Genomic DNA, 15,734 nt, shown 5'->3' with positions numbered 1-15,734 from the left:
TATGTTTATACATATTATTTAAGCGAGCCTAATCAAGCTTTTCGAGCTTAATCGAGTTCAGCCACTGGATCAAGCTTGGCTCGTTTATCTAGACCAATCCTGGACTTGTGTTCGAGCTCGGCTAATTTATCTAGACCGAGGCTGGATTGTGTTCAAGCTTGGCTTATTTATTTTCACAAATGAGCTCGAGTCGAGCTTAAACAAGCCAAGCCCGAGCTAGCTTGGCTCATTGTGCATTCCTAACTACTGGTTTAGTTCTATCAAGATTCATGACTTGCAATCCGTTAATGAAGGACTCAGCCTTATTATTCCAAGGAAGAAATTTCTGATTAACTGTTGATACGGTGAAGTCAACATAGACAGCAAAAACTGAATAATGATGACTCAGATTCATTGGGAAACATTTATGAGCAGCTGGGAACATACAGAATGACAGGAGGAGGAAGATCAGCAGAGAGTATGTATTGCCGTCAATGAGGAGGAGAAAACAGATCTTATTTGGCAAAGAAAGAACAAGTGGCATTAAGGGAAAAGTGTTAGAAGAAAAGAGAGGTGACACCTGACACATAATTTGATTCACAAATCAGCATAGTATTGAGAGAGAGAGAGAGAGGAGGCCTGAGGTGAAAATTTCATGTCAGACTGTTCTTCTAGAAACAACTGAAGGTGAAGTGACAATAACATGTGATGGAAAAAGGATAAAGAGGAAAAGGCAAAAAAGGTGAATGGACTATGTTGTTAAGGCAAAGAAAGACAAACAGTCATAAATTTTCTTAAAAAAATCTCCACTGGAATAAACCTTGCATATAAGCTTTGGTTCAGAAGTATCATAACAGAAAGAATACCTGGAATGTTTTCACTGTGTCAATGCCGGAATCAACAGCCGCACTAGGTGGCTCTTGTACCATGTGATAAGCTTCAAGGACTGGCTGCTGCACAGCAAAAGACGGAGAAAAGAAACAAAAACAAAAAAGACAACCAGTACTCAGGTGCTGATGTTGGAGAAGACATTCACAACTATTCGACTAAATCAAATGCAAAGGTACAAAGGAAAGGTTACTACTGCATAAATAGATGGATGGATATAAAAAAATAAGAGGACAATTTATTCAAAACTCAAGAAAATGGAAATGCTCCATGATGAAAAAAAACTCGCATAAATAGGACTTTTTCTTATTCAATTAAATTACACCCTTAAAATTGATAGCATGCACCACAAAGCATATGTTAAGATGTAAGCCATAAAGGGCATCAGCAATCCCAAAAGGTGGAGACTAAAGGTGCAGCATTAGCAACCCAATAGTTCATGAACACCTATATCTCCAACATACTCTTGGACAGGAGTACTAACTTTTCGTTTTTGAAATAAACAAGTGGGCTGGGGATTTTGGTTGTGGAGAAGACATACAAAAAAATTCTATCCAGAAAAAAAAATCACAACTGCAGGAGAAAGGGTTCTCAATTTTATGTTTTTTTATTTTCCAGAAATCTAGCTTTTTCAATGCCAATTTCTATGCCTGCAGAGCAAGGAGTCTCAACGCTTCAATAATTAGATGTAATGGCCCATGAATAGCTTAAATGCTGATGTAAGAAGATTTACCATGATCGGGAATCCCCATGACTCATCCACCAAAGATGCATTTTGAACCACATCGTTCCCTTTCCTTGCCCAATTAGGCGGAGAATTGAAATCCAAGGAAAAATAGAACATCAGTTCCTTGGAGTTTTTAAGCCAGGGACTCTGATTTCATAGCTGTCTATTTCCATTCTCCAGCAGACTAGCCTTTTGAAATGCCTGTTGAAACTGTTTTGCGGGGAAACAACAGGTTTGGAGTCACCAAGACACACGCCTAATAAGTTTGGAACATGTAATGTTGGCAAAAGAACAGAAATGACGTAGGCCCCTCAGGACTTATGTACTGGAGTTGCATTGCACCAAGCAGAAACCAGTTGTGAACCCTTACCTTCCTCAAGCCAAATGTGCTACAAGAATGGCCATCGACCTTCTGTCAAGCAAGTAGCAGACAAGCCATCTTTTCTTTCAGTTGGAGCCACCTAATTCCCAGGCCAGTTGAAGTTTTAGAAATTCGCTTCCGTTTATAATACTTGCAGATCTTATTATGATTTAAAGTTCTATATTTTTCTGCATTCTACCAAACACTAATGTTAAGCAAGAAAGTTAAATTCCAAACTGACTTTCAGACTCTCAATCGCAGTTCGAGTTAATCATTCAATCGCAGTTCGAGTACCAGACAGACGTCAGTGAAAAATGTCGTTATTTTACCAAACTCAGCCATAATCTTTGATTTGTTGGCACCGAGTTAAGAACTGATTCTAGATCTCTATGTAATTCAAGCTTTAAAATACATCACCTAGCGTGCTATGAACACGAAAAAAACGAGAAGAACGCCTCTTTCACTATCATATCACTAAATCGCCCTCACAAACTTCTCCACCTGACATTTTTTCTATAAAGTACAGATTAACCTCATCATCCTAAACATCAAAGACCCAAGCTTCGGGCGGAATCTACACAAAGCTATTCCAACGAATCAATCAGGAATTCACTATCTCAGAAAGAGAAAAACGATCACCAAAACAGAAATTCATCGGCTGATCAAATGAGAAACAAGAATAAACTTCACATCAACCCCAAAAAAACAGCGCATTCCGGGCAATCGATCTTAACAACAACAAAAAAAAACCGAGACGCAAGATCAATACTCAGAACACGAGAAAAGGCGATCGCAGGCAATGGGGCAGCAAAATCCTATATACGAACGAAAGTTGGATTAAAGACAAAACCCTAGTTTCTTCGCTGTTTATGAAAGCCTTATGCATCAACAAATGAGGCAAAAGATAGAGAACTCTAAATTCTCATTCTTTTCTTGAATAAGAGCGGGATCGAAGGGGGGGGGGAGAAGGAAGCATCTAGAATTTTCTAGATCGAGAGGGGCGAGGGTGTACCTGGTTCTCGGGACTCTTCTGCTCCGCTTCCGCCATCGACGGGTTCCCTTCACCCACTGTGAGAGAATCAAAAGAGAAGCGACGGAGAAATCTATCCAGTACAAAGAAGGATCCAACGGTTTGCACGTTCTTGGCCTTGGGTTAGGTGAACGAGCGGTTGAGTCGCCCTAGTCTGGTACGAAATAACGTAAAACCCCTGCTTATCTTTTATAATGCCTAACGTACCCTCCACGTTTAAAAAAGGATTGGGACGTCGGGTACGTTTTCGACGGGACGGCGAATCAAAAGCTGTACCAAATTGATACGAGAAGACGATACAAGAAGCAAGATGTTCCTGACAAGACTGGTTATGATCAAAACAAAAACAAAGTGACTTAAGTAAAAAATTTATTTTTTAAGTAGGTTTCACATTGAGTGCGTTTTTTATCACAAAACAAAAATAAAAATTTAATTTTTATTTAAAAGATAAATTAAAGCATAGAATTTCAGATTTTCAAAGCAATAAACCAAACATCAATTTGACATTTGAATAATAAGTTATGACCAAACACAAGGTGGCTTACTAGGTTTGTCTAAGTTTGTCACTAACGACAATTCTAAATTATTGATAAAAAGTGTTAATGACAATTAGATTATCGTTAGTATGTCTTGAATTGTTGTCAGTAGTTATCTCATGCCATGTTAAGAGGGTTCAAAAATCATGAATTATCGTTAAGAAACCCAATATATAGTTAGCATTATGTGTCTTTAGCACTTCATTTGATGCATTTGATCTAGATTTACACTTATAGTAAGGATGAACCTTCTTTTGAAATCACATTAAACTCTAAAAAACTGTGCTCATTAAACCTAACCCTTATTTTGAAATCACATAATACATATCCTATCAATCCTTTAATTTCAGTGTCTTATATGATCGTGCCACATCAACAGAAGACAAATTTAAATATTCATATCAAAATATCTTAAGATCCATATCTAAACTTACTTAGAAAACTATAAATAAATGTTATCCCTTCCATTATAATCATCTAGAACAAGAGTAGGGACCTAGCCTGTGTCAACCCTATGTTGCTAAGCCTACTAGACAACTATCCTAATTTTAGGTTCAGTCTTGGGTGAACTTGGGTTTCACCTTATTGGACCTTAATCTCCATGAGCTCAAGTCCTGCAAAGCTACTGTCGGATTCTCATCATGCTTGTGAGATTAAGTTTTTTTTGTATTTATTTATTATTAAAAATTTAATTTTTTCTATCATTAACTTGTGCTTTTGTATTATTTTTGAGCTTTGGTAGTAGTTTCACACCATCAAACTCACATTTTTTTAAGACTTGCGTATGAGGTAGGATCACTTGCAAGCTAAAGCCCATCCAACAATGATTTTGAAGTTTATAGAATAGCTGATCACTGGGGCTCACCTCTCTCTCATATTATTTTTGGATTTTTTTGAAATACCCTATATTTTTAGTTTTGAAATTTTGAGGGTTCATAGAGGTATGCACGCTGTGTATCCTGCGGACACACTAGGATAACACATCAAACACCCCTTTAGCAAACAAACTATGTTGAACACATGTCATAAGTTGATATATATACACCACTGGGGTCAGCATCATCAAAGATATAGTATTTGTGGTTCTGATTCCAGTAGTAGAAATCACGATACAGGCAACATATGCCATCGGGATAGATTTTTTTGGGGGATAGTATAATCTTTGTAGTATTTATGGTTATGACAGCAATAATAAAAACATGTTGGTTGTCAACATTTAGAACGGTGTAGCTTCTTAACGATCATTTAGTTTCACCCAATAAATGCTACCACAAATGAAAAATACGACATTCTTTCCTGTTCTTCAGAGTCTTCCCTTTAACTAAAAAACTGTTATTTACTTTACACATCCTCCCTTTTTTCACTTTTGTGAAAAATTGAGTATTTTTACCATCGAGCTGGGTCCTGTGTCAAGCTGAAGGCCCAGGATTGAATCCCTCTGATACATAGGGCAGCTGTTGTTCTGGTAGGGGTCCGCCTAACCCAGTTTGCCTTTCAAAAAAAATAAAATAAAATAAAATTTTATATATATATTGGGAAAATTTAATCTATTGGAGCTTTCAAGGTCTGTTGTTCATCCTTCAGTATCTCAAGCACATGAATACAGCTGTGTGTGTGTGTAAAAAATACGGATATCTTAGTATGGATCTGCTGGTTGGCAGTTTCCAATTTATCTTTTTCTGCACATTGTTAGTTAAGCCTTTTTTTATTAGGTTACCGTTAGGACCCTCCAAAATTTATAGTTTTAGGTGTTTTATACTATATATATGAACCCCTTAGATGTGTTTATCATTGTTTATTAAATAGAAACTATGTTTTAGATTAAGCATCTATATGTTCGGATGAGTATTTTAAAGATACTGTTTTGTCCCTGGACGGGTTCTGTCCCCTGTAAAGGATTCATCGGCAGTTACTGTCCACAAGACATTACAAAAATGAATAGGATGAAGGATCTGTCAACCGATTAACGAGCAACTCATTTTCTTATCCGTGGGTAGGCACAGAAGAAACACGTTCAGCACAGGGCAGATGGGGAGTTTTATGATACATTATAGCACATGCATCTGTCCTTTGCATACTGATGTTCGTTATCTCTAGCCTATTAAGAATAACCTGAACGTGAAACTCAGGATAGAGATGCCAGAAGACTTGGCTACTGTGGTATCATCTTCATCAAAGCTATAAAGTTTGAGGCAGGATGTGTTGGATGTAGAAAAGAGGAGAGGGATTAATTCAAAGGAGAAAACAGTTTTAGGGACTATTCATTTTGGAGTACTTTTGGACAATGGTGACGTGGAATAGTCTGATATTGAAGAATCTCAAGAAGGTTGTGAGATTTATAACCTACATGAAGATTCTAACACTTGTTCAAAAGAACAAGGGAATGAGATGGCTACCAAACACGCGTGCACACCCATCGCGCCATGCCGGGTTTGGGCCATGTCCAATGTTTCCCGCTTTTTATTTTACTGTTTTTCATTGGATTAAATTAAAGAGAAGAGTCATGCCTTTTCAGAATTGGTGACTCTTTGCAGGATCACATCCGTTCAGAACTGGTGACCCTTTGTAGAGTGACACTTGTTCAGAACTGGTAACTCTTTGCAAGAAGTCATGTCTATTCGAAATGGGCAACTCATTAAGGGTCATGTCTTTTTTAACAGATCTCTCCCACGTCTATAAAATGTGGTTAGAGGGGTTCAACCAGGATAGATGATTCTGCAGTTCCCTCACCTTCTCTCTTTCTCTTACTTTCCTAAAATCGGGAGTTCTAAAGTTGTAGTTTTCGAGATTGTTTTCGAAGGGCGATCTATCATCGGAGTGCATCGATCTAGATCGTTGCGACTATTGTATATTGGGGGAAGAACGCCAAACCCTTTTTGCACCGTATGTGAGGGCAAATCTTCTCTAGGGGAGTATTTTTATACGCCTTAGCCTACAACAGAATACTGACATGTTGCATTTGATCTTGTTATTTTGTTTTATGCATTTGTTTATTCTGTTGTCTCTTTCTGGATTGTGGTATAATATAAAAATTGACATGTCTGCTCCATGTTTTCGTTTCGATTGACTGTTAATCATGTTTGTTATGTTAATACCTATTCAAATTTATATCATGATGTTGATTGTGAAACGATGTGATCTGAAATATGATCTAACAGTCTTATAGAAGATTCTAAGCATGTCGATTGCATCGGGTTTTATACCAAAAGTAGACATGTCCGGTATGCCTGAAAAATTTATCGGTCAGAATTTTAAGCGCTGGCAACAACGCATAAAAATTTGGTTCACGACTATAGGTCTGTTATCTGTTCTAGAACTCGAATGCCCTTCGGTTTTTTAGACTGGCCCTGATCCTGCTGCAGTTAATGCGGCTATAGAGTAGAAAGAGAAGGAAAGTATATGTTGTGGTTGCATTCTGTGGGCTCTGTCTAACACTTTGTTTGATGTATATTGTTCCTCGTCTACCACTGCTAAAGCCTTATGGGATCAACTTGACTAAAAGTACAATACGGAAGACCAAGGTCTTGAAAAGTACTCGGTTGCCAAGTTTCTAAAATATCAGATGGTAGAGGGCAAGTCGGTCACTGAACATACACACGAGTTTCTGTTGTTGCTTCACAGTTTTGGTTGAGGTTGATATGAAACTTCCTGAGAAGTTTCAAGTCATGGCCATCGTGAAAAAATTCTCTAAGTCTTGGGTAGACTTTGGTATGTCTCTCAAGCACCGTAGAGGAAAGATCTCCCTGGATGATCTTATGGTAGTCATAGCCATTGAGGAAGAGTATAGGAGTCAGAAACAAGTTCTGATGCCAACTGAATAGCCTAAAGTCAATTTGATGACCGGATCTTTTAAAAGCAATGAACAAAAAGTGAAACCTGTAATGAAAAACCAATTTAAACCTAAGCCCCAAATCCAAAAGAAGGCAAAGAACAAACTGTGTTGGAACTGTGGACAGGTTGGGCACTGGGCTAAGGAATGTCCTTCCAAAAAAGTCAAGGCTCATGAGATCATAGATGGAATGCCTCAAGTCAATATGGTGACTGAGGTCGTTAGAATCAGTACTGGGTATGTTTCTTTTAACTAGCAAATTTATCATGTTTATGAGCCAACTGAGTGGTTGGTTGACATTGGGGCTAATGTGCATGTTTGTGCTGATAAGTCTGTCTTAGTCTCATACCAGACTGTTGCGAGCAGATCCGTGACTATGGGCAACTCTACGACTGCAAAGGTGTTGAGGATTGAACGCGTGAACCTGAAGTTTCCTTCAAAACGAGTTCTATCTTTACACAGAGTGCACCATGTGCCTGTAGTTAGAAGGAATATTTTAAGTGGTTCATGTTTAGTTAGAGAGGGTTCTGAGTTTAATTTTAAATGTAATAAAGTTGTTATTTTACATTCTGGAATATTTATTGGCTAGGGGTATTTAGATGATGATTTGTTTAAACTTCGTGTTGAACATGTTTGCAGTAATAAATTAGAGAATGATGATTTTTTTATTCATTGTCTAATGTTGCTTATAATATAGAATCATCTGACTTGTGGCATAATAGAATGGGTCATGTAAATTTTAATTCTGTAAAATGCATGATGAACTTGAAAATGATTCCTGAACATTCTATAAATAAAACTAAAAAATATGAGATTTGTTGTAAGACCCGCAATTTTTCAGAAAATATCTAAATAAAATTCATGAGGCATTTACCGGTAAAAATAACATTTTTTCTCAGAATGCGAAACAAATCAATTCCTGCGAGCCAGTTATACTTAGGATATTCGTCAATTCACGAATATATGCTCAAACACTCTGAAAGCCATAACTTCCTGCCTGAACAAAAATCAAAAGATTTTCTCGAGCCAACTTTCTTAGTTACGTCAATACGAAGAGAATGGCGTACTCAAAATTTTTCGAAAAAAAGTCATCGAAAACTCGTAATTTTTGCGGGACCCACAAAAATAATAGTGGGACCCACAGAAATATTCCTCAGAAAATATCTGGTGGGACCCACAAAAATATCCCATGGAATATCCATGTGGGCCCCACACCAAGGAACCTCTTGGTATTAAAAAGAAACCAAGGGCATAAGGGTAAAAATGAAACTTGGGGGCCAAGTTTCATTTTCTATAAATAGAGGCCCTCCCCCTTTAGAAAAAATTGTCCCCCCCCCCTTGCCTCCTCTTTCTCTCTCCTAAACCTCCCTTACCTAGCCTAGCCCACCTAACCTGGTCTGAGCCTGCTTGATCTGGTCTTAGCTTGCCTGATCTGGTGCTAACCCACTTGACCTAGGTCTGAACCTACCTGACCTACTTCAAACCTAGTTGACTTGACTTGAACCTAGTTAGGTTTGAAGTAAAAGTCAAAGTCCTTTTTTGTTCGAAGTTCAAAGTTGATCATTTTTGGAGTCGAACCTCGTTCAAAGCATCGAAGCATTCCAGAGCCGTTTCATCCACGATTTGAAGTAAGTTCGCTTTGTTGATCCATCTCTCTCAAGTATTTGATTGTTTGTATATAGCATATACTTTCTAAAGTAGTATATTGCTTTAGTTCTTGATTGAGCTCTTCAGAACGCTTCAGTGTTCACCCGCTCGTCTCGTAACTATCGTCGTATATATGTATGTTCAAATACGCAGTATATGCGTTTTTAAAATGGTATCTCGCCTTAGTTCTTGGTTGAGCCCTTCAGAACACTTCGGTGTTCACCCGCTTGCCTCGTAACTATCGGTGGATGCGGATCTAGGTGTATATCTGCTGATTTTGCTGACGCGTCTTATATCGCACAGACTATGTAATTTATCTTTGTCATCGCGTCGTATGATGCCAAGGCTCCTGCTTTCTGCACTTTCTGATTGTTGCACTTTTGATTATGCATTTACTTACGCCGTCGTGTTGAAAGACACCAAGGCTCCTACTTTTTACAAATATATATGTAGAATATTTCATTCGGTTAAACACCCCAAACAATAGTATATGCATTTCTTTACGCCGCCGCTGTATAAAGCACAAACTTCTGCTTATACTATATATATGGCGCGTAAAATGAGTGTTCAAATGGAGATCGACTTCAAATCGTCAATGCGATTTCTTTACCGCTCCTCGTTCAAGATTCTGCTTGACGAATGAAGCCTATATTGGAAAGGTTTCGCTTTTTGACAAAATGCTCTTTACATAAAGACTAAATCAATTACGTATGACCTGTCTATGGCCCAGGGTTCCTGCAACCTTGATGGATGCAAGGTACGCACAACGGTGCACATCCATTTCCCGGGTTAAGCGTAGCGATTTCTCGCCAAAAAGGGGAAATGCCGCTGAAATGGATAAAAGAAACACACGCTTTCTCCGTTAAAGAGAGAAAGTGTTGCTGAAATTTCTTAAGAAGCTAAGAATAGCTCAGAAAGAACGTAGCAGAATACTCTGTCATACAGCAGAGTGCTACTCAGTTCATGGAATGCCTTCTACAACGTAGAGGGGTTCGTCGCACCACTGCCGATAGAGCAGGGGAGGTATTGAGGAAATGGTTGACAGAAGAACTGTCAGAATCAGTTGAGCGACATAATGATGTCAGTTGATGGAACGATGTCAGAACAGCTCGTATCCTTGTGCCTGCGAGAGCACATTGCTCGTAAGGGCCACTGAGTTAGAGCAGAGGTTGCGCCTTAACAAGGTTTGAACTCGTTGCGTAAAAATACGCTGAGTAGCCAGTCTATTTAGATCGAGTCATATGCATGCTCATTGAGAACAGTTATATAACTAGACTCGTAAGGGCCGAAGAGCCAGAGTGTGTTGTTTCCACCCAAAAGAGATGTGATGCTCGTGGTGGTCGTAGTGCCAAGAGCGGTGTTCTGCATGCATATGAATAAGACTTAAGGTCACACTTACCCCGCGGTTGAAATGTGTGTTAGGGGTACCTCATCAGTTAATGACTGTGTTGGGGCAGACTGAATGGGGTCGGGTACATACTCTCGTAGTGTTGAGGCACGAGCTGCCTAAATGGCATGCAAATATCTGTCCAAGTAATTGTAAGACTGACAAACCCCTTCAGGAATTATGCTCATTGTGGAATGACAGTGATGATATAACCTTGAGTGACATGCATTAAACTTTGGACCTGATAGAGTCCACGATGACCTTAGTCACTCATGGGTTTTGGGGTCGTGGTTATCCTTAAGATCTAAGGATTGAACCCAACTACTGCAAGTAGAGGATGCATCCGAATATGGGCCTAGTAGGGTTCTCTCAGTTGAAACACACTGCCCTACTATGGATATGGTCAACAAGTCTCTGAGGTATCTAAAATATATAGAATAATCAACCCCCAGAATGTCGAGTTGATGCCCGGACAATTGTTTCACTCGCGTACCAAGGGTGGAAGAGGTTAAATATCGAAACAATGCATTAGCTTAGGTTCAGCGATGCTTGAATGTATGAGTGGATGGACGTATTGAGTCAGTTCTGCATAACCTTTGTGAAGGTGTCATGATCGGTATATGACTGGACCGACTCGGCAGAGACCCGTGTTGTATCCGCACGGCTAAGCGAAGCTCGAAGAGCGTTCCTTAGATGCGTGGGATACAGATGTGCCAAGTATGAAGACTTGAGCTAGACATCCCTTTGAGACCCGGAAGAGGTCAAGGCTAAGTCGTGGAGACTTGAGCAGTTGTTCAACTTATAGCCCTGAAGAGGTTCTTGCGATATATGCTAAGTCTTGAAGGCTTGAGCGTCATTTTTATGAACTGCGATCCTGAGTGGTCATCGTATGTACTTGAGTTGAATGGACGTGTGATTGCTTGCTTACCAGACCATCAGTGGTTCTGACTCCGTTTTATGAGGATTTCAGGTGTTGGACCTGTGTTGCGATATGCGGAGCAAGGCGGCATCGAGTTCCAAGGTTTCTCTAGAAAGAGTTGTACTGCTTCCTTTTATTGAACTTATATTGCTTTTCTAAGCAGTAATGTTGTAATAAACATGTGGTTTTCGATAAAATGGAACACTTTGGTGGTCAATGAGTTATTTGGCCACATACCTGCAACGTGCTTAGAGTTTTCTAAAACCGATGACTCATTATCGTCTGATTCCGCTGTTAAAACACTTTTTAAGTTCCGCTGCAAAGAAAAAAAAAGAAATTCATGAAAATTTTAACTTAGCTTTGTTTTGGAAATCTGGGGCGTTACAGAATTGGTATCAGAGCACGTGTCTGAGAAACCTGGTTCAAGATCTGTCATGGTCACGATATCGCACTGTAAGTATATATTTTATACTTTTGTTCTGATCTGGGTGCATCTTTGTATAGATGGCAACTCATGACTCGCGCAGTTATTGCTATCGTTGCAAGTTCATGCACGATGAGTGGATATGCATGTATGAAGTCCAAGACTGCCAGTTTTGTGGCGAGGATGAGCATTCCGCCAATGAATGCCAAAGGAAATATACCGCCGATATGGGTCTGCGGGCTGCAAAGGGTTTTAAGGATGAGACTTCGTGTGTCAGTGGACTGCATCACTCTAGTGTTGGGAGCAACCGTACCCCAACAACTTCTGATGGTTCACCAAGGCTGAGAGACTTTGATTTGAACTTCCTTGCTGAAGTCAATCACTCGCCAAGCTACCATCCGACATCACATACGTCGAGCTTGAATGATAGGAATGAAAGAGGAGATTTCTTTCATTCACCGATCATAATTTCAGACTCCCAGAGTCTTGATACTGCCTATTGGGAGAGTGGACCAACTTCCCTCATATATCCCCAATATTCGCTTGAGAGTGCGGAAGTGTCGCTCAAGCCAATACTAGTTGTGCCTGCGCCAAGGCCATGTGGCAATAGATGAACCTTTATAAGTTCGTCTTCATCAAAGAAATCCAGGTCTTAAAGAGACTGGTGATGTTCTGGGGTCAATAGACTCATGTATATAGTTTCTCAACACCTAAAGTCTGCCAGTACGGCATGACATTTTGTTCAAGGCGATGCTTGTGTAAATGAATGTATATAAGTAAATAAAGCTTTTACTTTCTCATATATACATCGAGAAACTAAAAACAAGTGCTTGTGTGTGAATAGATAAATGACTCATACCACGAGGAGAACCATGCCGAGCGAGGAGTCCCATACGCAAGTATTCCTTCTGGAGACGCTCAACAACTTGGTTACAACCATCCGTGAAAAGAGGCCAGAACCAGTCGCACCACGAAACGAGAACCTGGGAGGAGTGACTTATGAGAAGTTTCTCAAGACCAGTTTTCGTTGGCAGAGCCGATCCGAAGCTCGCAAAGGGTTGAATCAAAGAGACAGAACGTGCCTTCTTGGTATTGGGAGTACCAGAAGAGAAAAAAACCAACTTTGGCACGTATTGATTAAAGGACAATGCACGAAAGTGGTGGTATACCACTAATCTTATCCAGTTCTCACAAGTCGAAGTCATTCCTTGGACTGACTTTCGGAGAACTTTAATGGATAACTACTTCCCGTTGCATTCTAGAAACAAGAAAAAGATGGAGTTTCTGAAGTTGGAGCAGGGCAATATGAGTCTGATGGACTATACCACTAAATTTCAGAATCTAGAGCGCTATTGCTCTTGATTGTTTAAAACAGACCAAGAAAGGGCCGACAAATATGTGAATGGTCTGCGCAAAGGGCTGCGATCGAGAGTGGTAACAAACATGCCTTCGACTTTACAGGCTGCAGTAGCAGCAGCTTAAAAAATCCAAGAGGATTGGGCGCGATCTAAAGTAATCGTAGCAAAGAAGCCCATAGTAAATGGTGGGAACCGTAAAAGGACGTTCCCAACTGGCTAGGGTTCACGACAACCCTTTCAAAAGAAGAAGTTTCAAGGAGGGAACAACACTCAACAAGTCTTGAGGCCAAGACAGAACACAACTCTGAATGGTCAGCAGTCCAACTTCAGCTGCCCAAGGTGTCGTGTGAACCACTCCGGGAAGCCTTGTCATCGTGACGTTGGTGGTTGCCTTTATTGTAGCTAGATGAGCCACTTTATAAGGGATTGCACCAAAAAGGCTGCAGATGAACAAAGGAGTAATGTCAGATCTGCCGGACCTTCTCGACAAGCACCACAACGTTCACAGTTCCAACAACCGTCACCTAGAGTATAACAAAGGCCTACTGCAGGTCGTGTATATGCTGTAACGACTGAACAAGTCGAAAATGATGACCTGATTGAAGGCACCGTACCTGTTAATGGACATGCAGCTTACGTCTTGTTTGATTGTGGTGCTATTCACACATTTATCTTCGACGATTTCACCGAACAACTCCACGCCTCGGTGCAACCAGTTGATAAAATGATCGAAGTGTATAACCCGTTAGGTTCACGCACAAAATGTATCTGGTGTGTGAAAAACTTGGATATAGAGATAACAGGGCAACACTTGCCTACTGACGCCATCCTGATCGATATGATACAGTATGATGTCATTCTGAGAATGAATTGGTTGGCTCAGAATAATGCCAAGATTCTGTGCCGCGAGGGCAGAGTGATTCTATCTCGACTTGGATTGCCTAAGATGGAATACCAGTTATCCAAACCAGTTCCACAAAAAAAGCTCATATCAGCACTTAAGGTACAAAAATACCTTAGAAAGGGTTATGTGGCCTTCCTGTTGAGTCTCTCGGTGGAAAAATCCAACGACCAACCCCTTGAGAGTTTGGAAGTGGTGCGGGAGTTTCCCGATGTGTTTCCTGAGGAACTGCCAAGACTTCTGCCACTTCGTGAGGTTGAATTTGGAATTCAATCCTTACCTGGAACAACGCCGATAACCAAAGCCCTGTATTGAATGGCGCCAGCCGAACTCAGTGAGCTGAAATGTCAGTTGGAAGAATTGATGGAATAAGGGTTCATCCGTCCGAGTGTATCACCGTGGGGAGCCCCGATGCTGTTTGTGAAGAAGAAGGATGGATCCCTTCGGTTATGCATCGATTATCGGATTTTTAACCAGGTAACTGTTAAAAATAAGTACATGTTGCCTCGAATTGAGGACTTATTCGGTCAACTCAGAACTGCCAGAGTATTCTCTAAGATCGACCTCAGATCTGGGTACCATCAGCTCTGAGTTAAGGCAGAAGATATACCTAAGACTGCCTTCAGAATGAGATATGGCCATTATGAGTTCGTAGTAATGCTCTTCGGACTCACTAATGCGCCTGCTACCTTTATCGATCTAATGAACCGAATATTCAGACCATATTTGGATAGCTTTGTCATTGTCTTCATCGATGACATTCTTGTATATTCAGAGAATGAGGAATAGCACAGTGAGCACTTGAGGATCGTCCTAAAAACCCTTCAGGATAACCAACTTTATGCAAAGTTTTTAAAATGTGAATTCTGGCTATACAAAGTGATGTTCCTTGGCCATGTGATCTCAAAAGATGGAATCACAGTAGATCCTGCGAAGGTAGAAGCTGTGATGGACTGGAAGCAGACAGAAAATATCACTGAGGTCCGCAGCTTCCTTAGACTTGCCGGATATTATCGAAAGTTCATACAAGACTTTTCCCGAATCGTCATACCGATGATGAAACTGTTGAAAAAGGGAGTCAAGTTCGAATGGACTGACCAGTGTAAGGAGTGCTTTGAGGTTCTCAAATAGAGGCTTACCACTGCCCCTGTCCTTACCTTACCTTCTGGTCAAGGAGGCTTTGTGGCTTATACTGATGCCTCGAGAATGGGTTTTGGTTGTGTGTTGATGCAACATGGCAAAGTAATCACCTATGCATCCCGTCAGTTGATAATTCATGAGAAGAACTATCTAACCCACGACCTAGAGCTTGTCGCGATGGTATTCACACTTAAAATTTGGCGACACTACCTATATGGAGAGAAATTTGAAGTCATGTCGGACCATAAAAGCCTAAAATACCTCTTTTCTTAAAAAGAACTCAATATGCGACAACGACGATGGCTGGAATTCCTCAAAAACTATGAATTCACGCTTTTCTATCACCCTGGAAAGGTGAATGTCGTAGCAGATGCCCTTATTCGCAAGACTGTTGGCACTCTAGCCAACCTCATCGGACAATGGAAGTTGGTAAAGGATTTCGTCAGCTGGAAGCCATTCTTGGCTGATCCAGGAAAGATTCGATTGTCATGCCTCACGATCCATATTGAGTTCCTCGATCGAATTGTAGCCGAATAGTTCAAGGACCCCCAATACTTGGAATTAAAAGCTCGTGCTGAAAAGGATGATACTTTCTTTCATTTGAAAGA

General features: G+C 40.3%; 1 protein-coding gene across 5 annotated transcripts in view; it reads right to left on the bottom strand.

Moving 5' to 3' along the window:
- LOC149846739 (uncharacterized) overlaps window positions 1-3,102 on the bottom strand; it is a 40,451-nt gene extending 37,349 nt beyond the window's left edge. For 2 of the 5 annotated variants that reach the window (XM_089996534.1, XM_089996532.1), the window contains exons 1-2: window positions 2,968-3,102; window positions 846-932 (exon numbers count right to left, since the gene is read on the bottom strand). In XM_089996534.1, the coding sequence (XP_089852660.1) occupies window positions 846-932; window positions 2,968-3,003 (123 nt within the window). In that variant the 5' untranslated portion in view covers window positions 3,004-3,102. Of the gene's footprint in view, window positions 1-845; window positions 933-1,964; window positions 2,056-2,967 lie in introns of all 5 variants that reach the window. The other 3 variants (XM_089996535.1, XM_089996533.1, XM_089996536.1) reach the window with 3 other exon arrangements.
- Between the last annotated feature and the right edge of the window lie 12,632 nt (window positions 3,103-15,734).

This window comes from Nuphar pumila, chromosome 2 (genome assembly GCF_984573655.1).
Source record: "Nuphar pumila chromosome 2, dmNupPumi1.hap1.1, whole genome shotgun sequence".
NCBI lineage: Eukaryota > Viridiplantae > Streptophyta > Magnoliopsida > Nymphaeales > Nymphaeaceae > Nuphar > Nuphar pumila.
Note: the sequence above shows the minus strand (reverse complement) of the source record. Positions and strands in the feature narration are given on the sequence as shown.